Here is a 27648-nt window from a genome sequence, read left to right as displayed (position 1 = left end):
CACAGTGCCTGGGCTGAGCACCTACTTCTGATTAACACTAGTTTTTGATTAGGAAGCTGATAAAGCTGACACTCATCATGACAATTCAGTAACCTGTGGGGAGTCAATTCAATATGAACTTGAATGGTGCACTTTCAGAGGATTATAAACTACTGGGGAGTTACAATAGATAGATGACCCTTCTGGGAGAAAACTGGTGAGCCACGAGGAGGAAATACAAGTGACTGTGAATTTGCGTGGACAATACTGTAAGTAATATTAATGTCAGGTACAGAAATGTCCAATGATATTTTGGGTTTATATTCTTTCAACTTCTCTGTATAGGTGAGGCTGGTCTTCTGATCTCCAGAGTCAATGCGAAGAACCCCTTCTTTGGTTATGCTGGCAATAAAAGACACACAGAAAAGAAATTACTCTGTGAGGTATTTAAGAAGGGAGATCTTTATTTTAATACTGGAGATCTAATGGTTCAAGACCATGACAATTTTCTGTATTTTTGGGACAGGATTGGAGATACCTTCAGGTACAGTTACTGTTTCTTTTCAAATTTCTTAATTAAAGGTACATCGAATGGAATAATGGGGTTGGATTTGTTTTCAACTGGAACTGTTCAATTTATTGCTATTGTGATGTAGTTTATAATTACTCTGAAGTGGATGATAAAGGCTTAATTTTGTCACAGGTGTTCTGTGAGTAACATTCCTGTGGAATTGAATGATTCATTTTCAGAACAGTTAGTAGGAATTCCAGCTCTTTGATCATGCTTTTCAAAAAGCATATAACTAGTGATGGATTTGCTATGAGCAAGGAAGTCGGATACTGATGTGGACAAAAATGTATCAAATAGCAGAGATTGGCCACTTCTGATACATTTATATACCTGCAAAAAACTTGAAAACAATTCTATTCAGTAGCCCTTACACTGTTTTGATGCCCAGTAAGGGCAATGAGTTGCAACATTGTCTTCTGGTGATTAAATTCTAATGTCACTAGTGTGAAAAAATGTGAGGTAGTGTCAAGTCTGAAATGAATGGAGCTTCTGCTAAAGGTTTTTAAAAGGAAATTGTCATAGGATGAAATTATTTTTTCACACATTTTAGATGGAAAGGGGAAAACGTTGCCACTACAGAAGTATCTGATGTCATTGCAATGTTGGACTTCATACAAGAAGCAAATGTGTATGGTGTGTCTGTGCCAGGTAAAAGTTTCAGTTATACATTGTGCTTCTCCCAGGTTCATTGTTAACCCTCATAACTCTTTCTATTTTATGTTTTAAACTTATGAATCATATTTGATTGAGTCATCTGTAATATCCAGCTAAAATGCAGATGCAAGTAATGAAAATACCACCCGATTATGAAGGAGCCAGTGAATTATGCATTATTTATCTATATGCAGTGAGGAGTTTTTTTGAAAATCGACCATGCATACATTTGTGATAGCTACATAACCTAAATTAGAATATAAAGATTCAGTAAATTCACATCTGTGTAAAATCCAGACATATGTGCCAAAATAAAATGTAAACTAGGTAATTCTAAAGTAAGTCTAAAGGAAAATATATGGAGACATTTTGCTGTCTTATTTCACTTTGCCTCATAAAGTAACTGTAAACAGTTAAGTTATAAAACGAAGAAGAAAATATAAAAGAATATGAAGAGAAAAATAAATTTGTAAGGAAGAAAATATTCTAATTTCTTTTAATAGAGTTTTTTGTTATTTTTCAGGAGATCTGATGGGCTTTATTGTCATTCATGCTAAATCTTTTTTTAAAATACATGTTTGTGCTTACTGGGATAAAAATAAGTTTCTATATAGGAGACTCTTTGGTGCTCTGCTTTGCACCAGACTAAAACAATGGCTAAAACAGTGTTGATAACTTAAAAGTGCTTGACTACCACTGACCAGAGCTTGCACAGTACAATGCTTTCTCTGTGTATGAGAATGCTGGGGACAGCAAGAGCTTGGGAGCAGATGGAGATAGGACAGTGGCCCAAAACTGCCAAAGCAATATTCTGCATCATGTGATACAGAATAACTTTGCCATGCTTAGTTATTAAAGCTGGAGGAAAAGAAGTGGATGAGAGGTTTGTGGGTGTGGTGCTTGTCTCCCTGAAAAAGCGCTGCATGCTCCAAGTGAGGCCCTGCTCTGCAGGAAGTAGCTGGACTTCTCTGATGATGGGGGATATTGAATGATGTCCTGGTTGTACTTTGTTTGTACATGTATCTTTTTGTTTCCCTATGAAACTGCAATTACCTTAACTATTGAGCCTTGCTTTCCTTCACTTCCCGTCCCCATGGCAGAAGGGATTGAGCACAAAGCTGGCTGGATGTTTGGTTGCTGGCAAGGATAAACCCACCACAAAATGATAAAGGAGTTTAAAATGAGAGAAAGTGTCACTTTCTCTCATGTGAAGCATGAACACTCACTTGAACAGTATTTTAAAGCCATAGAACATGAAACATCATAGAAGACTGTCTAAAAATCAGATTCAAAAAGTATGAGAGATGCTAATTTCCTGTACAATACTTACCTGTTTACCTACCCAGTTTATCTGACTGTCTTGATAATTGCACTTAAGGTTAAAAAAAATCAAATTCCTTACAGATTTTATAGCATAGCAAAAAATTAAAACAAACCAAAACAATGATAAGGTTGGCAGAACATCTCTGCTATTACTACTAGCCTAAAGTGTTAAGTTACTTACTAGGTTGAAGTGTTTAGTTAATTTTGATAGCTGAAGTTCATTGCTTTTACCTTTTACCCATTTTGTTCTTTACCAAAGACTCACAGTGTTCTCATTTTCCAGACTAAAGAGTAAGAATTTTAAGTGCTCTCTCTGTTAATTCAGATCCACAGTTTTGAGAAAACATACTGGCAAGAGAAAGAGACTAAAACAGAAATGAAGATATAACTGGCTACTCCAGGAAAGACACTCTTCACTCTTGTTTTTGAGAGAGGAATTTGTTGATGTTCATCCACATTTATCGATTATATCAAGCACAGGACTCCATTTAGTCTTACCCGCCACACTAATTTACAGCATTATTGCTTAATTGAACACTTGAGTGATCTCCATGTACATGTAATACCAGATAAAATATGAATGAGATCTTGCAGCTTTACTGAAACTCAGAATATGATATATGACTGTTGGTTTGTTAATGCACTATGGGTTTTTTTGTGTGGTTTATCATTACAATGTCAACTTTATTCATGTAACAAAATTGTCATCTAACTTCCTTTTGTGCAGATCATGAAGGAAAAGCAGGAATGGCTTCTCTTATTTTAAAGCACAATGCATCATTAGACTTGGAGCAAATTTATAAGCAAGTAGTGACCTATCTACCAAGTTATGCTTGTCCCCTCTTCTTAAGAGTCCAGGTAAGGTACATTATTGCACTGTGTATACAGACATCTACATAATTTAAACACAGAGATAGCTAAGTGAATAACAAAAAGTGCTTGTTCATGTATCACTAGATTAGTTTTAGACTGGGTTCCATTTGCTGTCTTCATTAATGGGATCCTGGAAAGGGGTTACACAAAAAGTCAATGAATTTGCAGATTATGTTTAAATGAGAGAAACTGTACAAATGAGCAAGGACATAGATCATACAAAAGGATTTGGGGAGATTAGAAGCATAATCATGGTAAAAGAAAAGGGTTCAGATTTAAAAACATGAACAATTGCCTCTGGAGAAAAGAATCTAAAATCCATTTTATTCAGTGAAAATGAGAGACAAATGGAGCTAAAACAGAAGACAGTGGGCTGTACACAATAAAATGAATGTTATTTTCTGTGTAACAATGAAAAATATTAAAGCATTTGGAAAGATACTAGGTAAATTGAAAAGGTGAATAAAAAAGTATGTTATTGTTGCCACCACAGTAATCGTCAGAATCATCCTTATTTGTGCACTACTTTGTTCTAATAACTGTCCAGTTTGGGGTAAAAGAGTTCCTCCCACAGAGTGTAAAAATGTAAATATCATAGAGTGGGCTACATAGAGCTAGGAAAAAATATGAGAGTGTCAAAAGCACACAATATTGATAATCATGATACATGAATTCTGATGAGCACTTTAATTTCTCTTAAGTGTTTTGCAAACTTCCTGATAAAGACAAACAGAAAAATGTTTCTGAAGGTGTTTATGGGGGAGTCCCCTACATTCGAGAAGCAGATGAAAAAAATCATCATTGTTTAAAGCGAAAAATTATGGAAGTTGGTTTCTTAGATTACCCAGAGATTGAATATTGGTTCAGAATAAAGAGAAGAAACAAAAAACCTGTGAAAAACCTTGGAAGTGAAATATGTGTGTATGTATGTATCTATCTCATAAGTCCAGGAAGATATCTTGCAGCAGCTTTCTGATGTGAGAAAGCAAGATTAGACTTGAGAATGTTGCAGTAGTGAGTTTATGAATTATGAGAACCTAGTCTAGATTCACTCCTGTATAGTTGTACAGAAAAACCTTCACACTGGATGGAAGGAATCTGAATCTTGGGTATTGCATTGATATCAAGTATCTGGAATTTGAATTTAAATTAAGATTTAAATGCCTCCTTTACAGATGCATTGCTGTTGGTACAGCTGTCATTAACCAAGAAAGAAAGAAGGTACAGGGAAAAAAAATAAAAACATATTAAGCTATAGAATAGGTATGAGGCCCTTCATCTAGAGAGCCAGCCAGATGATTTAGAAGAAAATTGTCTGCCCAGTGAGCCTCCCAATTATGACTCTTTTGTAAGATGGATCACTGCCTCTAACATCAAGAAGAAAAGAAGGGTAATGGTAATAGGTGATTCCCTTCTGAAGGGAACTGAGGGCCCCATTTGTTGGTCGGACCCATCCCACAAGGAGGTCTGCTGCCTCCCTGGGGCCCGGGTACAAAATATCATTGAGATGATATTCCTGGGCTGATTGAGCCCCCTGATTGCTACCACTGCTGATCATCAGTCTGGCAGTGATGAGATTGAAAAGGGGAGTGTCAAGGTGATTAGAAGGGACTTTAGGGCACTGGGTCAAGTGGTCAATAGGACAGGGGCACAGGTATGAAAGAAATAGGAGAACTCACATCATTAACAAGTGGCTCAAGGGTTGGTGTCATTGGCAAAATTTAGGATTCTTTGATCTTGGGGCAATTTTTACAGCTCCTGCTTTACTGGAACCAGATGGAAATAATCTCTCTGTTAAGGGCAGAGGGTTTTTTGCTTGTGAACTGGCAGACCTTGGTGAGAGGGCTTTAAACTAGGTCCGAAGGGGGAAGGGGATGCATCTGGGCTGTCTGGAAGCAGGATCTAGGGTGGTAAGACTGTGTTAGGAGAGAAATCAGCAGCCCACCTGAGGTGTGTGTATACCAATGCGTGCAGCATGGGCAACAAACAGCTGGAGGCCATGGTGCAACTGCAGAGCTATGATGTAGTTGCCATCACAGAAATGTGGTGGGATACTCACATAGCTGGAGCACTGCACTAGATGGCTACAAGTTCTTCAGGAGGGGCAAGAAAGAGAGAAGAGGTGGAAGGGTGACCCTTTCTATTAGGGAGGCTTTTGACACTATAGGTATTGAAACTTATGGAGTTGAATGCCTATGGGTAAGAATTAAGGGGAAGGCCAACAAGGCTGACACCATAATGGGAGTCTGTTATTCTCCACCCAACCAGGAAGAAGAGGTGGAGAACTTCTTCTATTAGCAGCTAGATACTGTTTCAGGATCACCAGCCCTTGTTCTTGTGGGTGACTTCAACCTACCAGACATCTGCTGGAAACTTCATACAGTAGAAAAGAGGCAGTCCGGGAAATTTTTGGAGTGTATGGAGGACAACTTTTTGTTGCAGCTGGTCGGTGGGCCCACCAGGGAAGGGACTATGTTAGACCTGCTGTTTGCAAACAGAGATGGGCTGGTGGGAGATGTATGTGGTGGTTGGAGGTCGCTTGTGGCAGAGTGATCATGAAATTAGAGAGTTCTTGATATTTGGTGAAATGAGGAGGAACACCAATAAGACTCTTACATTGGACTTCCAGAAGGCAGACTTTGGCCTACTTAGGAGACTTATTCAGAGAATTCCTTGGGAAACAGCTCTTAAAAACAAAGGAGTTCAGGAAAGGTGGGTGTGCTTCAGAGATCCTGAGGGCACAGGAGCAGACTGTCCCTGTGTGCTGAAAGGTAAGCTGACAAGGTAAACGTCCAGCTTAGATGAGCAAGGAGCTTTGGAAGGAATTTAGGAATAAAAGGAGGATGTATCATCTTTGGAAGGAAGGTCAGGTGTCTCAGGAAGTATTTTAGGGGGTTGCTAGAGCATGTAGGAAAAAAATTAGGGAGGCCAAAGCTCAGTTTGAACTTAAAATGGCGACTTCTGTAATGGATAATAAAAAGTGTTTTTACAAACATATTAATGGTAAAAGGAAGGGTAAGAGCAACCTTTGTTCTTTACTGCACGAGGGAGGGAACTTAGTAACTGCAGATGAGGAGAAGGTGGAAGTCCTTAACACTCTCTTTGCCTCAATCTTTAGTGGGGAGATGGCTTGTCCTCAGGACAACTGTCCTCCTGGGTTGGCAGATGGTGTCAGGGAGCAGAATGGTCCCCCCATTATCCAGGAGGAGGCAGTCAGAGAACTTCTGAGATGCTTGGATGTTCATAAATCTATGGGCCCAAATGGGCCATCCCAGGGTGAGGAGGGAGCTGGCAGATGAGTTTGCAAAGCCGCTCTCCATCATTTACCATCAGTCCTGGCTCACTGGGGAGGTTCCAGATGGCTGGAAGCTGGCCAGTGTGACGCCCAATCACAAAAAAGGGTGGGAAGGAGGATCCTGGTAATTATAGGCCAGTTAGCCTGACCTCAGTACCTGGCAAGGTAATGGAACAGTTTATACTGAGTGTCATCATGCAGCATCTACAGGATGGCCAGGATATCAGACCCAGGCACATGGAGGGGTCATGTTTGACCAGCCTGGTCTCCTTTTATGACCAGGTGACCTGCCTGGTGGATGCAGGAAAGGCTGTGGATGTTGTCTGTTTGAACTTCAGCAAGGCCTTTGACACTGTGTCCCACAGCACACTCCTGGGACAGCTGGCAGCCCAGGGCTTGGACAGGAGCACTCCTTGCTGGATTGGGAACTGGCTGCATGGCTGGGCCCAGAGAGTTCTGGGGAATGGTGCTGCATCCAGCTGGGGCCAGTCACCAGGGGTGTCCCTCAGGGGTCTGTGCTGGGGTCAGTTCTGTTCATTTTTACAGACTTACATGCATGAGGGTGTTGAGTCTTTCATTAGCAAATTTGCAGATGACACTAAGCTGGGAGCATGTGTTGATCTGTTAGAGGGACGGAGGGCTCTGCAGAGAGACCTGGAACAGTTGGATGGATGGGCAGAGTCTAACAGGATGAAGTTTAATAACTGCAAGTGCCAAGTCCTGCATTTTGGCCACAATCACGTTATAGGCCCCTGCAGCATTACAGGCTGGGGACAGTGTGGCTGGACAGGGCCCAGGCAGAAAGGGACCTGGGGGTGCTGGTCGACAGCCGGCTGGACATGAGCCAGCAGTGTGCCCTGGTGCCAAGAAGGCCAATGGCTCCTGGCCTGTGTCAGGAATAGTGTGGCCAGCAGGGGAGGGAGGTCATTCTGCCCCTGTACTGGCTCTGGTGAGGCCACACCTGGAGTGCTGTGTCCAGCTCTGGGCCCTCAGTTTGGGAAGGACCTTGAGACACTTGAGCACGTCCAGAGGAGGCAACGAGGCTGGTGAGGGGCTGGGAACACAAACCCTGTGAGGAATGGCTGAGGGAGCTGGGGGTGTTCAGCCTGGAGAAAAGGAGACTCAGGGGTGACCTTACCACTCTCTACAACTCCCTGAAAGGTGCCTGTGGTCAGGTGGGGGTTGGTCTCTTTCTCCAGACAGCAGCTGACAGAACAAGAGGGCACAGTCTCAAGCTACACCAAGGGAAATATAGGTTGGCTATTAGGAAGAAGTTTTTCATGGAAAGAGTGATGAATTACTGGAATGGTCTGCCCAGGGAGGTGGTGGAGTCATCATCCCTGGATGTGTTTAAAAAAAGATTGGATGTGGCACTCAGTGCGTTGGTTTTGTTGAAGTGTCAGAGAACGGCTTGGACTCAACGATCTTGAAGGTCTCTTCCAACTTTCTGTGTTTCTGTGAAGCTCGATCTGACATATAATCATACTTTAGAAGATGTCAGAACATGTCCTAGACCAACCAGAGCAGGTAGATAAAATCTGTAGGTATGCCTGGAGTAGATAAAAGGGCTCTTTGACTTTTTTTTTTTAATACTTAAATTTTTTTCTTCAGAGATTGTTTGCATACATTAAAAAATATTAAGACAGAAGAGAAGATGATGGAGAGAGATCATAAAGTTGGGCTGAGTAGAGGTAGTTAGAATAGACATTACAGATGCCTCACACCACTTTCCCAAGGGACACCATAGCACTGGAGCTGTCTGAAAACAAAATGCATGGTCAAGATCCATCTTCCTTTGGACCTGAATATTAATATGGCTGAATTAGTACATGATTCTTTCAAGCCCTTTTGTGAGGTGACAATAGTCATAGATACAGCAAATTTCCTGAGTTTTATCATAAAGGAATTCTTGGTAATAACAAGTTTTACTCTCAGAAGTTTCATGGTGTGTAGTTTCCTTTTATGATGTGCCCAGTAAAGAAGATCGATTGTCTTGGGCAGACACCACATGTGACACTAAAGAGACATGCACAGGGATGCACAAAGAAAAGGGCTCTAGCTTTTGTCAGCTGGGTGTCTGGTGTGGGTCTGCAGCAGCACACAGTTTTTCAGCACAATGAGAATAAATGGACTTACATCAAGTAAGACTTTGAAAAACAAATGTGAATGCGAGAAAAAGAAAAGTAGCTTGTTTTGAATAATGTATCTTTCTCTCTACTGCAGGAAAAAATGGAAATGACAGGAACATTCAAACAACAAAAATTTCAACTTGTGGATGAAGGTTTTAATCCATCTACAATTACTGATCCCCTTTATTTTTTAGACAATTCTAAGAAAGCATATGTCTTGTTAACCAAAGAATTACATGAGATGATCTTGTCTGGGAAAATGAAGCTTTAATTAATTGACCATTTAATGGGCTATTAAGGGACAGTCTGTACAAGCTATTGTATGAGAAAACAATGTAATTAATTACCAGTACTTTTACATAGTTATCCAGAATAATGTTTTTTATATTTGATATTTACATTCAGATATGTCTTTACTTACTTGATTATTATTTTTTACTAATCACTTTTTATCTCTTGAGACAAATTTCTAAGCAAATAACCTGTAAAACCTAATTGAAATCTATTTTATATTACTTTGGAATATAAATGCTGAATCTGGTACTTTTTCTTAGTACTAAATGAACATAAACGATACATGGTATGACACATGGTAGAAAAAGAATCAACATATATTGTGTCACATGTTGTGTCTAAAGGGAAAATATATGCCACTAACATTTTTTTTTCCTGTAGTTACATACTTCTGAATATGTATTGTAAGAAGTAAAAGCTTGACACTGGTTGGAGGAAAAAATATTTTCTGCAGAGGACTTTTCTGATAAAGCTAAAGCAGAAGAAAGTCCTCCAAACAAACCCAAATACTAACATCACTGTTGAATTTTTTTTTCTGTCATAATCTGTGCTCTTTCATTTGTTAAACTGCCTGTTTGGAGATTCAAATTCTGAAGACAGAGCACTACTGTGAAATGTGTAGCAGCAGATCAACAATAGGCAGAGAAAATCTGCATGCTTAATGGGGAAAATCATTTATATAGCATAAAAAGAATTATTGCAGCACTTTATGTCATTATATTGAGTACCTAATAGCTTCCATACTCTTAGTAATGACTGCTAGAGATCATTATTTTATGAATATAGAATATAGCTGAATTTTTAAAACACTAGATTTTATGTTCTAATAATTGGTTTTTATAAGTTTTAAAATAAAGTATAAGATTATTTAAACCAAATACCATTCCGTCTCAGTTTGATTTAAGTCTGATTGCACAAAGTCTGTTTTCCAGCTTCTTTTGATACTTTGTTTGCACAATGCCTTCTTCTAACGCAGCGTGATGCCCACTTTGTTCAGCCAGAAGCAGTATCAGAGAATACTGCAAGGGTGACTCTCTCCAACACGGGCCATCGTAAGTCTCTCTTCCATCATAACAGTGGTATGAACCTAGGTTCTCATGAAAGAGTGGGATGTAAGACACTTTAAAAATAATCTTCTTGTGTCTTTCTACCTTTTCCATCTAACAAGGCATTAGAACTGGTGTCAATTTTTGAACTTTGATTATTACTTTAATTGATTTTCTTTAAAACCCAAACCAAGGATGCAGTGAAAAATATATAAGGATCATAACTTACTTATTTTTTGAACACAATATTCCTTATGGGACTGCCAGTACAAATAAAGAAGGTTACAATTTTGGAATTTACAAACCAGTGAGAGCTAACAAATACATACACCAACATCAGGCCTGATGGTAGATTTAATGTAAATTTCACACTGGGGAATGAAGAGCACTTCCCTAAAGATGGAAGGGGGTCACTGTGATCTAGCATTTCCGGAGCACTCCCATTTTTTCTGTTTCTTTAAGCAGTGCCCAAATTGCTGTATGTAGCTGAAAGCTGGGGCAGGGGATGTTTGACACTTACTGACACAGATGGAAGTGCCTCTACCTAGTCAAGAACTGGAAATTTAAGAATGAGGTATTTTATTATAAAGTTAAACTCAACTTTGCATGTTAGGCTGAAATTTTGAGCAAAGGAGTGGTTGCTGAAATCAAAACTACTTTAACTCTTACACTGAATTACTCCTGAATATACTTCAGGACCCCTTTTATTACAACAATTTCTCCTTTCTATGAAAAATAATTATTTGCTGTTTTTTTTTTTTTTTTTTTTTTTTAATACGGTACCCTGACATCCAAGTATCATGCTTAATCTTATAGAATACTAAAGAATTTAGTGAGATCAATTGCTTAGCTTTGGTAACATATTTAGCATTTCTAAAATTTATTTAGCGTTATAATATATGATCCTATATATGACTAATGAAAAGGTTCAACCACTTAAATGCTACAAATGCAAGAAATGAGAGGGGAAAAAAGAAATGAAAAAAGAAGAAAACAATTTTCCATTAAAAATATAAAAGGAGAAACAAAACCCAAAGGTTTGTTCATGAGTGTCAGCACTTGGTCGCTTCTTTTGTAGTGTATCTAAGATGAAGCACATTGTTTCTGTGAACAGCGGTTGGGTCAGAGAAAACATCAGAGGAAGAGCAGTGTCTGTGTGCCAACTTCCATGCTCCATCCACTACAGGATCAGCCAACTGGTGTTTCCAAACTCTTGGGTACATTTTCAGCAGCAGTGGGACTCTTCTAAGACAGCTGCCTTGGGAGCATAAAGTGTTTGTTTCCCAGCTGTGAGCACTAGTGAAATACAGATTTCTGTATTTTCCATAGTGTAACTAAGATAGCCTGGGCAATCTGCCTGTTTTCAAAGGTGAGTAAAATAGTACTGTCCCATGCACTACCCCAAGAAATAGGATGTCCATGACATCAAGAAAATAATACATAGGCCCTGTATTTCCTAAGGGGAAAGCAGTCTATTACTCTCAGTCCAGTAGTTTTCCTTCTTTTAGCCAGTAAGTTGGGTGCCAGCAGATGCACTGAAGCATGTTTCAGCAAAATGTCACATTCCTCATGAATACCTAAGTTCTTGAACCAGCATGCAGCTAGGCTGAATAATGATGATGCTCATGTCAGACACCACAAAGGGTCTTCCTTTCAGAATGAGAAAATATAGTGACTAACCTGTTAATTTCCTACCTTTACACAAATCAACATTTGGACTGGCTGAGGTATGAGCGTTGCTGCAAAATGATGTCTCAGTATTTGTCTGGGAAAATTAATTTCATGTAGTAGGTGTTAAAGGAGCAGATGAGGGGTGGCTGGGGTATAGATGGGGAGTTGCACTACTAACCTCATATATTAAAAATAGATAAGGGGATTTCCAAGCAGGTGTTTCAATCAAGGACTGGCCCAGGTGGTGAGTGGCAGGGAACATCCAAGAAAAAGGGGCAGGGCTGCCTTGATAGACAGGGAAGGAGAGGCAGGGTTGCCTTGATAGGCAAGGAAAGGACTAGAACAAAGGGAGGGGATTAGCCTGAGGGACAGCTTTGATGGAGTTGTCAGCTTTCCCCTGACAACTTGGGGGAAAATGTGGGGGGGATAACAGAATGAACCATTTAACAATAAGTTAATGAAATAAACACAAACTGCCACACATAATTTGGCAATTAATTGCAAATAATTGCAAATAAACATGAACTGCCACACATCATGTGGCCATAAAGGTTACATCAGAAGATTATCTGATTGTGTCCTGATACTCAGGAATTAATACCTTACATATTATACCCTCTGACAAAGATATTATATGATTGCTGCTGTGCTAATTTTAAATAAACTGGGTCATTAGCAGAGTGAAAAAGTCCACAAGTCTGAGAATCTTTTACCAAAGTAGACTTCAATGAGTTTCTCCAAAGACTGCAGTAAGCACAGATCAAATCAAATGGTGAGGAAATCATTTTGCAATACAACAAAACAGTCCTTGTTGCTGCCTTGCAGTAGGAGGTACACTGACCTATTCCCATTTGGAGCCATTCTGGCACCATGAGGTTTCCATACTTCCTGATATTCCATAGTCTTGCATGACAAGTGAGAGATTTTCGTTATGTCACCTGGACCACACACACATATTTTTAAATAAAAAGGGGACTTAGACTGGCAGAAACCCCCTTGTTATTGTGTCTCCTTTTATTCATGTAACTGATACTGCTATGCTGACAAAAATAATGTTTCTTACAAGTATAGGACAGTCCAAGTCTGGTAAGATGCTTTTTGTGGTGGTTCTGCGCTGAGAACTCAACTAAGTATCTCCATTCATTTAAAAACCAACAAATCAACCAACCAACCAAATAAAACCCCAAGCCCCTAAATCCATATTATAGCAAACAGAGTAAAGAGTATTTCATTATTTGAAATATATCTTGCAAGAAGGGAGTGAATGCCTTGATGGGAATTCTAATATGAAAAGAGTCCTGCTCATTCAGTGCAAACTGCTAAGTGCAGATAAACAGAAATGTCAGTCTCTTATGGTGATTATGCTATGGAAGGGCATATATTTGGTTTTAAAATACTTTGTAAACTTGTGGATTTGATCCAAACCCACGCAACTTATTTCAGTATATAGTTATTTGCCTGACAGAATTCATTATTAATCTCTTTTTGCCAGACTTTCATGCATCATTGTTAACTATATGTGGTCAAAATATGTAGTAATAGGTGTCCCAATGGGATGGTAGATGACAGAAAAACTAACTGATGATTTTGAGAGTAACGATTCTGTGATTCAAGAAAAAATGTATTATAGTGATTACTACAATTTCCATTCATTTTTCTATTTATTCTGCCTTTCTTGATTATTCTTTTCTCTTTGCTAATAACAAAATACACTTGCATTCCTAATTTTTTTTAATTGGTAATAGTAAGTGAGGAAGTCACTGATGCTGAAACTAGTCATGTCACATCAGAATTCTGATGAATCAACAACACATACTTACTTTAGTAATCTCAGCACAGTTTTATACTGTTTATGTGAAATGTTACTCAGGGGGATTTAAAACAACATTTGACTTATTATGTTCTTGGTGTCTTTGAAAGTGTAGAAACTAAATGCGCAGGCTTTACTAGGCAGCAACCTTTGAAAATCTGGGAAATGACTTGATTTTTTCTCCAAACACAGGATATAATCACAGTAATTTTAAAATCTAGCTAACTATGAGATACTAAAACACTTGCCTAGCTATCCAATAATTTCCAAACTTTTTTTTTTCCAAAGTAATTTCTACTAGGCAGCTTACAGTACTTTTCCAAGTACATGTGTCTTCTACTAAATGCTATTTAGTTTTCTCTTCTGGGTGGGCTGCACTTTATTAGTAATAAACTTGATCAACAGTACTCCTTTTATTTAACTTTTTTTTTTTTGGCCAAGCATGTTTTTTTCATCGCTTTTGCAGTTCAGGCAGAAATACCTGTGCTATAGTAGTCTTAAGAAGAAATAAGAAACTGTGAAGACAGATTAATTTGTGCCAGACTGTACTCCTCATGTATAAGGATTCAATTTTTTGGTATGGAGAAGCACAAAGATGGATCTCTGGGGAGGCATGCCTGAGCATTAGCTCACTCTGACAGCTTCTTGTCCTAAAGGTATGTGGGACTAGAATGCTACCTCAGATCTTGCTCTAGGTACATTTCAATGATAAGAATTTTCAATAAGTTAAGAAAATTCACAGACAGAAAAATGGACATGAACATCAAAACTGTCATCTGATATTTAACTTTTGTTATCCAGGAAAACCAGCAGCTATCAGCCTTAATAGGTGGATAAGGAGCTAATGATGTCATTCATTCAAATGTCAAAATTAAAAGGCATTTATTTATTTGTCAGCTTCTAAAGCCAGCATGTATTTGGCCTTTCACTTCACTAACATTACAATCAAATTCAATACTTCTAGAGTACAATTCTGTTGTGGAATTAAATTAATACCATGTGTGTGGCTAAAAAAGACATCTCTTCAATATCTCGATCAGCTGCATTTCATGGCGCAAACTTTGGAAAATTTTTCCTGAGTTTTTAAAAATAAGGGTTTTTAAAAAATCCCAAATTGGCGGTAAACACTGTATATCCCAAATGAGACACTGTGATTTAGGGATTTGGACTGGATTAAACCAATCAGGTGAGTGAGATACAGGGAGAAAAAATTAGGTTTCAAATGCCTTACAATCTTCTTGTAGAGACATGTAATTTTCTCTGGCTATGTAAATTTTCATAAGAAAGTGGGATTAGGGCCTGAGAATTTTTTTTTTTTTTTTTTTTTTTTTTTTTTTTTTTTTTTTTTTAAGCAAGAAACAAAACCCTAGCTATGAAAATGTGGGCTGTACTCCAGATTTGTGAGTAGATCCTTATTTCTGTAATAATCTAAATGAAAATATTGCATACAAAGAGACTAAGAGAGTATCATTGGAAAAGTCTGGATTAAAATTCCAAAGGTATGGTACATTTTGAAGTCCTAATACTCAGAGCTCTTCCACTATAGTTAGTTAGTTAGTTAGTTAGTTAGTTAGTTAGTTAGTTAGTTATATTTCAGTCAGGAGAACAGCCCCTGGGAAGATGTTACAGAAGCCTTCCAGCCTAGCTGAATGAGGCTACAAGAGAGTGTGGACAGGGACTTTTTACAAGGGCAGGGTGTGGTAGGACAGGGGAGAATGGCTTTAAACTGGCGGAGCATAGATTTAAATTGGATATTAGGAAGAAATTTTTACTGTGAGGGTGATGAGACACTGAAGCAGATTGCCCAGAGAAACTTTTGGTGCCCCGTGCCTGGAAGTGTTTACAGCCAGGTTGGATGAAGCTCTGAGGCAGCCTGGTCTAGGGAAAGATGCTCCTGCCCATGGCAGGGGCTTGAACAAGATGGTGTTTAAGGTTCCTCCCAATGGAAACCATTCAGTGATTCTGTGATACTAAACAAGAGAATCTAAGTTCCTGCTTCATTGGCAGCTACCATGCGTCAGGAGCAGAGTTGCTCATTTCACAGCTGAGTAGCTGAAGGAAATGGAGTTGCTGCAGGCATTGTTTCAGTGCCTAGCTTAAGAGCTCAAATGTCAAGTGAAATTCACAGGACACCATAACAGAGCCTTAAAAAAGTTATATGCTTGCAAATAAGATCCACAGAAGTCAGTTTAAAAAAATGCCTAAATTGACTAGTAGAGAACAGTGAGAAGAAGATTATATCTTAAATCCATCTCCTGTCAGCATGTAGGTGTCTAATTCTCATCTTCTAGGAGCACAGAGATAATTGAGCTCTCACCTAGAATTACACAAAACCAATTTTTTTTGCAAATGCAAAAAAATTCTACAGATTGCCATGAAAAATGCAGCCATATACATTCTGCTCTACTTCTATCCAAGCATTTAATTGGAATCATACATTAAAGAGAGAAAATTATTTATTGATAACATGTGAAAACCCTGCAATCAGTTATATATCTCTGCAGTAACAAAGCTGTATTCTGTCACAGGATTAGGAGAAACTCTTTTGGAGCATAAAAAAATATAACTCCATTTCCATTTTGCTAGTCACAAAAATCCAATTTTCGTGAAGAGAAGCTTACATCTACCTGAATGCCTCTAATCTGCCATTAACAAAGAGGTTTTGTCGGGAAATTTGCAGATCAAAACAGTAAGAAGCACGATTCACCATTGTCTCAGTCCGGTTTTGGCAGGTCTCTGCTACGACGAGTAGTTCCTGTGCCATTTTTCAGGTATATTCAGAACTACTTTGAGGTAGTATGTTTTTTCTAGAGGTACAGACTATTTTTAAAGACCCTCCTCTTTTGCTATATGAAAAACTACATTTCTTTAGAGAAATGATGAATACAGAAACCATATTTTTGTGAAATATTTTTGAGATAATTCACTTTGTTCATATAGTTCATAATATTAAACACTACCTAACTAAAATGTTGATCCTATAGTCTGTATTTTTCTTGAACCTCACTATGTGATGTTCAGTAAAAGGTCCTCCCAGACAACTTTTGGCCTAGTTAAGATAATCTCTGCCTTGCTTTTGTACATAAAAAATAGAGTCAGAAAAATACATCCTATAAAACAGTTTCCAGGACTGATTGAGGACAGTCAGAGAATTACTAATAGCTTTTTATTTACACAGCCAGTGGATAACAATTACCCTCATGGTAGCTGCACTGTACATGTTTTCCTGGCAATTTCCACAGTCACGTTCAGAACCTGTATAGTCAGGCATATTCAGAATTTAAGTGGAAATCATCTTTTTCTGCAACCCATAAATCACAGTAGCTTGCTTTTTGTCACCACCATCCAGTCTCTGTTTAAAAAAATAAATTTTTGAAGTATAGGAGCAGTAGTACATTAAAACTGCACAGTGAAATCAACTGAAGCAATACACTAGATAGCATTGTTGCATTTAGTAAAAGACCTGTTGCATTCAATAATATATTAAAACAAAAATGTATGACTTATTTTGCTAAGTAAAAATAGTTCTACACATATTTTCTCAATCTGCAAGACAATTAGGTATTTGCTGTGATATTAAGATTAGAGTCACTAAGAAGCAGTTACTTGAAAACACAGTTGTTTCCAAAACTGCAGGTTTTAGAAACCTTAGTACAAGTTTTTCAAACAAATAGGATTTGGGTTATAACTGCTGATTCACATATCTGGTGGTCATTGCAGAGGTTGTTACTGCAAATTCTCACATTACACCAAGCAACACAGACAGCTCAAAGCCACAGCATATAACAGTAGAGTTCTGCTTTCTTTTTATTTTCTGAACCCCAAACCATCCACATAGTCATTCCATTTTGACACAGACCCCCAAAGATTATTAAGAAAAAATGGAAAGGATTTCAGCTATTGAAACTCTAAGTAACAGTGAGGATGCCATTCAGTGGAACCCACTGAAACACACAGAGGAAATAATATTACCCCTGCATATTCCATTGCATCATTCTTTGTTAATAAGACCCTGTCCAAATTAATGAGCTTTTTAGTCTTAACTTTCAACAAATACTAATTTTAGAGCCTGTCATTGAATAAAGAGTCACAGAAACCCTGTTCCCAGTGGTAGAAATTTCTGCAAAGACTAAGAGCTTTAAGAAGGACAAAAAGCACTTTTCAAAGAAAAATTCTTGCTTCAGCTTTTATTTGGGTGCTACAGCAATAAAGCCTGACTCCAAAAACAGTGTTGCAACAAATAAAGGTCTCATGCACATTTATGTATGTGTTTGCAAAATGGGTCATCTGTCAGGCAGATTTGCTCATATGAATATGATCAATTAATTGTGCAGGTGGCAGCAGACCTGGAGTGATGATGAGGCTATTCATCCTGATCTCTCAGAGATACTTACAATAGATGCTAGCTAAAAATATCTGTGCTCTGGACCTCTTCTTTCTCCTATGTTCTGTTATTCCATTTTTTAAAAAAAGTAACTTTTAATGAAACAGGAGGCAAAGAATAATTTTTTTTTTAATGCAAAATCACTCACAGATTAAGGAGTCCTGGAATTAAACCTATGAATCTCCTGAGAAACGAAAACCACATTCTGCTAATGCAGAAGTTTGTTAGGCAGATGTTCCCAATGACAGTAATCAAGTTGGAAAGCTTTTCAAAGAGCTCTTGAGTTAGTAAATTACATCCTCCTCAAGATAAAATATTTAGAACTGGGAAACGGAGGACTGGAGTGACAGATTTAAAAATAGATAAAATGGAGATAAATGCCGACACTAAAAGAACAGACAGAAAATATTTCTTTTTTCCGTAAAAATCTCTGACAGTTTCCTCTGTCTTACAATTGGCTGATATACCTCATATGAGTGGAAATACACTTTCCAATGTAGGTCAAAGCCTGCCAAAGAGACAAGCATGCCAAATGAAAATGCAAAGGCACAATGTGATAGAAGCACCTTGTTGATTTGGGTAGCTATTCACTCCAAGAAAGGAGCAGAGGGCAAGAATTCTGTTAGATAAAAATTCACATTACAGAGTTTAGCTTTAAGTAATTGTGCTAATTTTGGCTGGGATATAATTTATTGTCCTCACAGTGTAAGTATGGGGCTGTGTTTTTGATTTGTGCTGAGCACAGGGTAGACAATGTAGAGATGTTTCGGTTATTGTTGGGCAGGGCTTACACAGAGCCAAGGCTTCTTTTGCTTTCCATACTGCCACGATGGCAAGGAATTTGGGGGTGCATGGGAGGCTGTGAGGAGACACAGCCAGGACAGGTGACCCCAACTGACCCAAAGGGGTATTTCATATCATATCCCACGTATACGCATCACACAACATCATGCTCAGTAAGTAAAGTGGGGGGTGGAAGGAGGATGTGAAGGTTTGGGGTGATGCATTTGCCTTCCCAAGTAACTATCACGTATAATGGGGCTATGCTCTCTTGGAAACAGCTGAACACCTGCCTGAACATGGGAAGCTGGTCAAAATAAAGGGAAAGAAGCAAATGCATAGGCTGTAGAAACAAGGACAGGTAACCTGGGAAAAGTATAGGCATGAAGTTTGGTTGTGTAGGATTGGGTTAGGAAGGTGAGGAAGACCAAGGCAAAACTGGAACTGAACCTAACAAGGAATACAAAAAATATTAGGAGGGGCTTCAACAGGTATATTAATCAGAAAAAGAAAGTCAAGGAACCTTCAAATCCCCTGATAAACAAACTGATAACAATGGATGAGGGGAAGGATGAGGTACTCAACAATTTTTTGCCTCCATTTTCAATGGCAACCTCTATTTTCACATCTCTTGAGTGGATGGACAGCAGGATGGGGACTGGATGAGCAAAGTTCCTCCCACAGTAAGTAAAGATCTGGTTCATGACCCCCTGAGGAATCTGAAAGTATGTCCCACATATGTCTGTGGGACCCAATGAAGTGCATCACAGAGTCCTGTGTTGGCAAGCCACTCTCCATGGCTTTTTCAAGTTCCTGGCACTCAGGGGAAGTCCCCAGTGACTGGAAAAGGGACAACATTGTACTCATGTTTTAAAAGGGTAGAAAGGAAAACCCTGGCAACCAGGGACCTCTCAGCCTCACCTCCATGCCTGGGAAAATCATGGAGCAGATTCTCTGAGAAGCTGTGTTCTGGCACATGGAGAACAGGGAGATGATTCAAGACAGCCAGCACAGCTTCACCAAGGCAAGTCCTTCCTGACCAAACCAGTAGCCTTGAAGGATGGAGTGACCGTGTTAGTGGACAAGGGAAGAGTTGAGATGTCATTTATCTGAACTTCTGTAAAGACTTAGACATGGTCTCTCACCACTTCCCTATCTCTAAATTGCAGAGAGACGGATTTGACTGGTGGACTGTTCAATGGATAAGTAATTAGTTGGACAATCACATCCAGAGGGTGGTGGTCAACAGCAAAGAGTCCTGACAGACACCGGTGACAAGTCCCTCAGGGGTCTGTACAGGGATAAGTGCTTTATGTATCATTAATGACACAGACAAAAGGATCTGGTGCACCCTAAGCAAATTGGCAGATGACACCAAGCGGAGTGATGCAGCTAAGACACCGGAAGGATGGAATGTCATCCAGAGGGAGCTGGGCAAGACAGAATTCCCATTGCCCATGGGAATCTCATGATTTTTAACAAGACCAAGTGCAAAGTGTTGCACCTCCTGTAAGGAGTTACCTTACAGTAACTCCTGGTATCAGCACAGGCTGGGGGATAAACAGATCAAAAGCAGCCCTGGGGAGAAGGACATGAGGGAGTTGTGAATGAGAGGCTGGACATGACCCAGCCATGGGCACTCCCAGCCCAGAGAGCCAAACGTGTCCTGGGCTGCATCCAGAGCAGCGTGGGCAGCAGGGGAGGGAGGGGATTCTGCCCCTCTGCTCTGCTCTGCTCTGGGGAGAGCCCACCTGGAACCTGCATCCAGCTCTGGGCTCCCAGCACAGGGAGGACATGGAACTGCTGGAGTGAGTCCAGAGGAGGGACACCAAAGTGACTGGAGGAATGGTTTCCTCTTATGAGGAAAGGATGAGAATGGTGATTGTTCATCCTGGAAAAGAGAAGGCTTCAGAGTGACCTGACTGTAACCTTCCAGAACATAAAGGAGGCCTACAAGAAGTCTGGAGAGGAAATTTTTACAAGGACATGTAGTGACAGACCAAGGGAGAATAGCTTTATACTGAGAGTATGTTTAGATTACCTCATTACTCTCAATTGGTCAATGTACCCCTGCAATGATTTTCAGATCCTTTCCTAGTGGATCTCACTCTCAGATCCAACCTTGACTCCGCCCTAAACCCTAATCTAAATGTACTCCTGCTTTACTCTGGACCCCAAGCTTCAGTTAGTCTCTTCTAGTGTGTTCCCGTGTAGCTTGTTCACCTTCTAGTTTGTTATTTACCAGTTATTGAGGCGTTTAGTTCCAGAGACATTAGTCTGGAAATGTGTCTCTCTCCCCAAAGTCACCTAATTGGATTTCCAATATAGTTGCCACCAGTCTAAAGCTATCTGGGCCCAGATCAGACTGCAACAATACTAGGGAGAAATTCTTTGCTGTGAGGGTCGTGAGGCAGTGGAACAGGTTGCCCAGGAAGTTGTGGATGTCCCACAAGGCCAAGTTGGATGGGGCAACATGGTCTGGTGAAAGGTGTCCCTGTCCAAAGCAGAGGGTATGGGGCTAGATGGCCTTTAAGGTCCATTCCAACGCAAACCATTCTGTGATTCTGTGATTCTAACCCTGACCTGCTGTCCTGACTTCCTTTGCTTCAGCTGGGATCTGCCTCATTGCTAGAGACTGGGCTGTTCTTAAAATGTTCTGCTTTTCCATTCTGACTCCTGCCAGATTGTGTCCTTGATGGTCAAAGCATTGCCTCAAACTGGCTTGCTCCCAATACCCAGTGCCTGAGCAATATTTTCCTGGTGGAACAGCCTATGTGTACAGAGTAAACCCTTCACACAGAGTCAGCTATTTCTAGGATCCCAAAACAGACATTTCAGAAGGTTTTGCACCCCATGAAAAGAGGTATATTGTGAAAAATGCCATTAGCAACTATTCCTAGTGGCTTCTTTTAATTTAAATACTGCCATTGGCTGAATTTAATGTCTTCAAGGAGCTGAAGAACTAAATAAAAACAGAAAGGAAAAGGCCAGTTATTTCAAACTTGGTTCTGTCCTCGGAGTGTGGCAACAGGGATGATTTCAACTCATCTCTGACAGCTGAAGAAGAGCTCAAATGTTCTGATTATTAAAATGTATCAATTTACTTCCTTTCTCTAATCAGTAAACTACTGCTTGAATTATTACAAAAAGGTCATGCAATTTACAATTAGAAGCAAAGTAGGTGTTAAATTATTAAAATAGTGATAGTTTGAGAAAATTAATGGCATTTCTGATTCCATGTACAACACTTACAAGACAGTACAATTCAATAAATTGAACTACTCCCATTTGTGGAAGAAGTGTCCCATTATACAAATGTCCTTGAGCACAGTGTATACCTTCTAGTGTGGGAAAGGCTACGCGTTTATAAAACTACATTGCGTTTGTACTATTAGATATATGTGTACACATGTATACATATATATACACTTATTACAGCTATTGTTCAAAAAAGCAAGGGCCATGACAGCTGGCTACAGAAACCAGATGCCAAAGCATGAAGACAACAGCAGAGGTGGCAACAAAACTGGAAAGGAAGGTGACCTGGCAGCCACTCATTCATGAAGAAACACCTAATTTGCAGGAGAAAATCTTCAAAGTTTGACAAACTGTTGACATGTTCCTTGGAGAACGTGTCTCATAGCTTCCTAGATCTTTGTCTAATCAACTAAAAAAGCTGGAAGGGTCCATAACTGCTAAGATGTGACTAGATGAAAAGATATTGCCCCACAGATAGTACACAAATTCTCCCAAGTAACAATGCAAAAGATTTGTTGAGATTGTGGAAACTCTACAAATGCCCCAAAATGGAACATTTCCAGGTTATAAACAAAATAATAATGAAAAGAAATCACAAAACAACAACAACAATAAAACAAAGCGACATCTGAGTATTTAACAGGATTACAGGTCTAGAAGAATTATGTTGAACTAGAGACAAACACAGGACCCAAAGAAGGACTTGCATAGAAAATTCTTTCAAGAGTGGCTTGTGACTAAAGCTTATTTGATCTAAACATGTACAAGTCATTAAAGACACAAAAATAAACTATGGATCAAGCAACAGGCACAGTACAGACAACACTCAAAACGCTCTTCACTATGGAAACTGGTGTCCCATGTGACCAAACATTATTGATTCAGCGGAAAAATTAAAGAGAAACAAAAAAATAACCCCCAAAAGCTAATGCATATTAAGAGTGGAAGAGTGACTGCCAGAGATGAAGATCAATTATATCATAAAAGAAATGCTTTAAGTTTTCAGACTTACCAACCTTCAGACCACAAAATGGATTTTAAGATGTCTGTCACTGTCATTAGCCAGCTTGGCAGAAGGAGATGAAAAAAGCCCTCATCTATTTGGTCTCTGTCTGCATGTTTTTACATTTTCATCAACAATATTGAAAATCTTTTGGTAATAAATCTCAAAAGTAAACTTAACTGTATTTTTTGACCAACATCTGGTGTAATTCCAAGTTACTCTGTGCCCTGAAAATATATAGTTGCAATACTTAATCTTGAAGAAATAATTGAGAAATTTTGACAATTTTTGTCTGCCGTGCTTTGTGATTTAAAGGCAAAACATACTCATTAAGACTGTGCTTTAATAGAATTACCATGCCATATTTAATGCTTGTAATGAAGACATGTAATTATTTATATTCATAGAAATGTGGAGCTACCATATGTGAAACTAGGTCTAAGAAATTTTATTGTAACATATCACTCTGAAAACAGTCATATCTCTGAAAACAGTCATATAACTATCCAGAGAGTAAGCTCTTTATATAAGGCTGCCTTATAATAGCGTAATTGCTCCCAACTTCAATTCTTTATATTCTTGCAGAAAAAACCAGCTGAGTTTCATAATTAGGCTTCTATTGTGGCACCATCATTTTAATGAAATTTCTTTAGCAAAAGAAATAAAAAACAGTTAAAACTCAGCAGAGTGCTTTGACAGCACTATATTTTTTCCATGAGAACTTGAATTTTCACATATTTAGTACCAGTAACATAGAAGTAGGGTCTTGTCTATGTTTTGGCTCTGCCTTATGGCACTATATTACAGTTGGACTTGATGATCATACAGGTCTATTCAGACATGAACAATTTTATGACTCTGATTCCGTGGTTACCATTTGTGTCACATTCTCCTATCCTGTTCCAAGTGCTGTTACACAGGAAAGGATATCAAAAGATATCAAAATACAGCCCACATGACATGATGTAGGCTACCTCTGAATTTACAGCAAAAGCAATATTTTTCCTAATTGTGTACCAGAACTGATGACACATTACTTGCAATGTGACATGCCAGAGAGATGCATTACAAATACTGTTACACACTTGTGTTATTCAAACTGAGTTAAAAGTACCACGTTTGTTGTAAGCCAATGTAATGGAGATCATTGGGCACTTTTCCTGTGCAGTGCATCATACTCTTCTCTTACTATGAAGCAAAAAATGATATGCTGGATTATAGGTGTGCTAAGCCTCATATTTGTGATGATGTGATACCTCTGCAAGTGCCACATGAGCTGTACGATTAACAGACACACAAAAGGTTACTGAATCCAACTTACATTCAGTTGGTGATGCTTGGAAAGTTCAGTTGGTGATGCTTCTCAAGTTCTGATCTCAGGGTGATCCCTTGACAACTGAAGATAACCAAAGCTGGCATGGAAAAATAGCATAGTCTGACCTGTGCTTGCACCAGATGTGATTTCCTCTACGGGACAATACTCTCCAAGCACAGGCAGCTACAAAGAAAGACGAAAAAGAAAAGATGAGGAGAGGAGAGGAGAGGAGAGGAGAGGAGAGGAGAGGAGAGGAGAGGAGAGGAGAGGAGAGGAGAGGAGAGGAGAGGAGAGGAGAGGAGAGGAGAGGAGAGGAGAGGAGAGGAGAGGAGAGGAGAGGAGAGGAGAGGAGAGGAGAGGAGAGGAGAGGAGAGGAGAGGAGAGGAGAGGAGAGGAGAGGAGAGGAGAGGAGAGGAGAGGAGAGGAGAGGAGAGGAGAGGAGAGGAGAGGAGAGGAGAGGAGAGGAGAGGAGAGGAGAGGAGAGGAGAGGAGAGGAGAGACTATCTGCGACAAGACTGACTGTGAAATTGCAGTGTAAGAGACAGAATTTGAAATGTGAAAAGATCCAAGGGTGTACAATATGATACCAGCAGAAATAAGACACAGACCAAGGGCCAAGATTAGCTGTCATTTGGTAAAGACAGATGGGTTGTGTGATGAAGAAAGCAGCTATGGCATATGCCATTGTGTACAGGGGGCCTGTTAGCCGTGCTCCTCTGCCTCCAGACGTCCTGTGCAGGGAGGATCAGCCCCTGCTCCGGGTCCTTGACCTGAGGGGCATCAGGGGAAGCAATGGTCAGCTGCAGTAGAAAAGTCCCTTATCATCCAGGTTTTGGATGAATGTGGGTACGGCCTTGACAATTCCTTGTCACTGCACACATTTACTCCTGTTAGCAAAACTTCTTCGGTTATTTAAGTGAGCTTGAATCTGGTGAACATACTAAAATATGTTATGTGTTCTGCATAATACCTGATTTTTATTCAAACATATTCATTATAGACAGCAGTTTAGAAAGGTAAGAACCTGCTATGGCTTATTTTTTTAATGCAGATGTATCTATCTTGCTACAATGGAAAAAGGAAATCCATTTAAAAGGCATCATTAATCCACAAAACCACTACCCATGCTATGTTTTAGAAGTATATTTAATTTTAGAACTGCACTCAATGAAAATAAAGTACAAATTAAGAAATGGGAACCAGTTTAAGTCACAGAAAATAAACGGAATTCACTGGGTGTTCAATTTGTCACCTTTTCTTTTGGAAAACTGGAAATGATTCAAGTCAGCTAATGAGTAGGCCATAAAATTGTTCACCCTGTATTTCTCTACTGTAATAGCATTAATGACCGTCTGTATCAATAAATTAACCCAGCAGAACAGTAAGCATGGACAAATAATTAAAATAAGCCCTGAACCCAAGCTACTGGACATTTTTTATAGCTGGCAGGTGGAACAGAGTTGTACATAATTCACCCAACATTCCCAAGTATTCACCTCATTTTTGGAGGTGAAAACTTATTTTTCTCCCCAGCTACATATTGTCCTATGCAGGATACAATCAAGTGCTTAAACCAAACCCAGATGGACACTCTTTTCAAAACATATCTTAACCATAGAGATGTGGAAAGGAGGTAGAAATTCTGTATGAAACCACTGAATTCACTGGCAGTTAGAGACAGCAAAAAGAGAGTATTTTAGACTTAATACACCTCAATATGTGTAACTTCTGCCTAAACACAGTATCACTTCAATGTTTTTCCTATGATGTGCAGGTGACATTGCACATTTGTTTCTTGGGTAATGTATAAAATAATCACTTCATGCTGCTTCGGTGCCCAGTGAGTACACAAGTGAGTAGGTAAATAACTGCAAAAGACTACTTATCCTTGCAATTTTTAAATCAAATCATATCAACATATGTATTTTCCAGTGAAATACCCCAACAAACCAACAAACTGCTGAAAACATAATATTGTCATGTAACACGACAGCTCCAAATTTTTGATACCAGTAAAGCCTGAGAACAATTTGCATAGAATCAGAGAATGTCCTGTGCTGGAAGGGACCTCAAAGATCACCTAGCTCCAATCCCCCTGCTTTGAACAGGGGGCTGCGTTTCACTAGACTGGGTTGCTCAGAGCTCCATCCAGCCTGGCCTGAACACTTCCAGGGATTGGGCATCCACCATTTTCTCTGGGCAGCCTGTTCCAGGGCCTCACCTCCCTCACAGTAAAGAATTGCTGCCTCAAACCTAATCTAAACCTACTCTCTTTCAGTTTGAAGTCACTCCCTTTGCCCTGTTACAACATGCCCTTGTAAAAAAGTCCCTCTCCATCTTTCTTGTAGGCTCCCTTCATGCTGCAAGCAGGTCACCCTGAAGTCTTCTCTTCTGCGGGCTGAACAATCCCAGATGTCTTTGCCTTTCCTCATAGGAGAAGTGCTCCATCCTCCTAATCAACTCTGTGCCACGCAAACATGCATTAACCTTAATGGTGCATTGGCACAGTGCATGCAAACATCCACTTGTTTTTAACACAGTATTTTCTCTCTATGCGAGTATCACACCACTCAGATCTTTCCCCCAAGCACACTTTAATATAACAGAAACTATGGTAATCATGGCAAAAATAGGGGCAACAATTTCAGCTGCCAGTCATCCCTGGAGAAAAAGTAAATATGGTAGAGAGCATGAAGCTACGAAGGAAAAAATATGCGTTCTATCCTGCTCACTTCCCCTCATCCGTGGATGGAACTGGAAGCTCGGAGCCGCGGGCCGGGCACCGCCCGCTGCTCAGAAAAGGGCAATTCCGAAGGAAGCCTCGTAGAGAACTCAACTACCAGTCTTTCTACAGATCTGGTCTGGATCACCCTCCAAAGCAACCGGGCACGTTTCAGGCTCTACCAACAGGTTTCCTTCCCAGCTTGCACGGGACGCGGCCTCGCCCGTCCCCGCCGTGGCTGGGCCCGGTGCCCGCCCGCGCTCCGAGCCCGCCCTGCCCAGGGCACCCAGCAGCGCGCTCTATCCCCGGACCCTGCGAGGGCCCCGCCGGGGCCGCCACACCCGCGGTGTCCCCTTGCCCCTCTCCGGGAGACACGGTCTCTCTCCGCCCGGACGAGGGCAAGTGCGCCCGTGTGGGGCTGCTCTTCTCACTGTCCGCCTAAGCAGGGAAAGCACCATGCCCCCGCCCAAGACACCCCGTATCCGCCCGAAGAAGGCACCCCGGCACCGCTCCGACCCCCGTGGGGGTGCGGGGCAGGGCC

The 27648-nt window shown here is 40.0% G+C and overlaps 1 protein-coding gene and 1 long non-coding RNA gene across 2 annotated transcripts in view; one reads left to right on the top strand and one right to left on the bottom strand.

The window, feature by feature from the left end:
* The window catches only part of SLC27A6 (solute carrier family 27 member 6), a 40751-nt gene extending 30755 nt beyond the window's left edge, over nucleotides 1-9996 (top strand). The window contains exons 7-10 of the mRNA XM_063181326.1: nucleotides 325-523; nucleotides 1101-1198; nucleotides 3255-3385; nucleotides 8919-9996. Of these exons, the coding sequence (XP_063037396.1) occupies nucleotides 325-523; nucleotides 1101-1198; nucleotides 3255-3385; nucleotides 8919-9095 (605 nt within the window). The 3' untranslated portion in view covers nucleotides 9096-9996. The remainder of the gene's footprint in view (nucleotides 1-324; nucleotides 524-1100; nucleotides 1199-3254; nucleotides 3386-8918) is intronic.
* LOC134432506 (uncharacterized) lies at nucleotides 9925-27324 on the bottom strand. The gene is made up of 3 exons (XR_010031361.1): nucleotides 27118-27324; nucleotides 24392-24568; nucleotides 9925-10205 (listed from the first exon to the last, which is right to left on the bottom strand). It is a non-coding gene; the product is annotated as an uncharacterized LOC134432506 (long non-coding RNA).
* Nucleotides 27325-27648: the final 324 nt, after the last annotated feature.

This window comes from Melospiza melodia, chromosome Z, assembly GCF_035770615.1.
Source record: "Melospiza melodia melodia isolate bMelMel2 chromosome Z, bMelMel2.pri, whole genome shotgun sequence".
In the NCBI taxonomy this organism is placed as follows: Eukaryota; Metazoa; Chordata; class Aves; order Passeriformes; family Passerellidae; genus Melospiza; species Melospiza melodia.
Note: the sequence above shows the minus strand (reverse complement) of the source record. Positions and strands in the feature narration are given on the sequence as shown.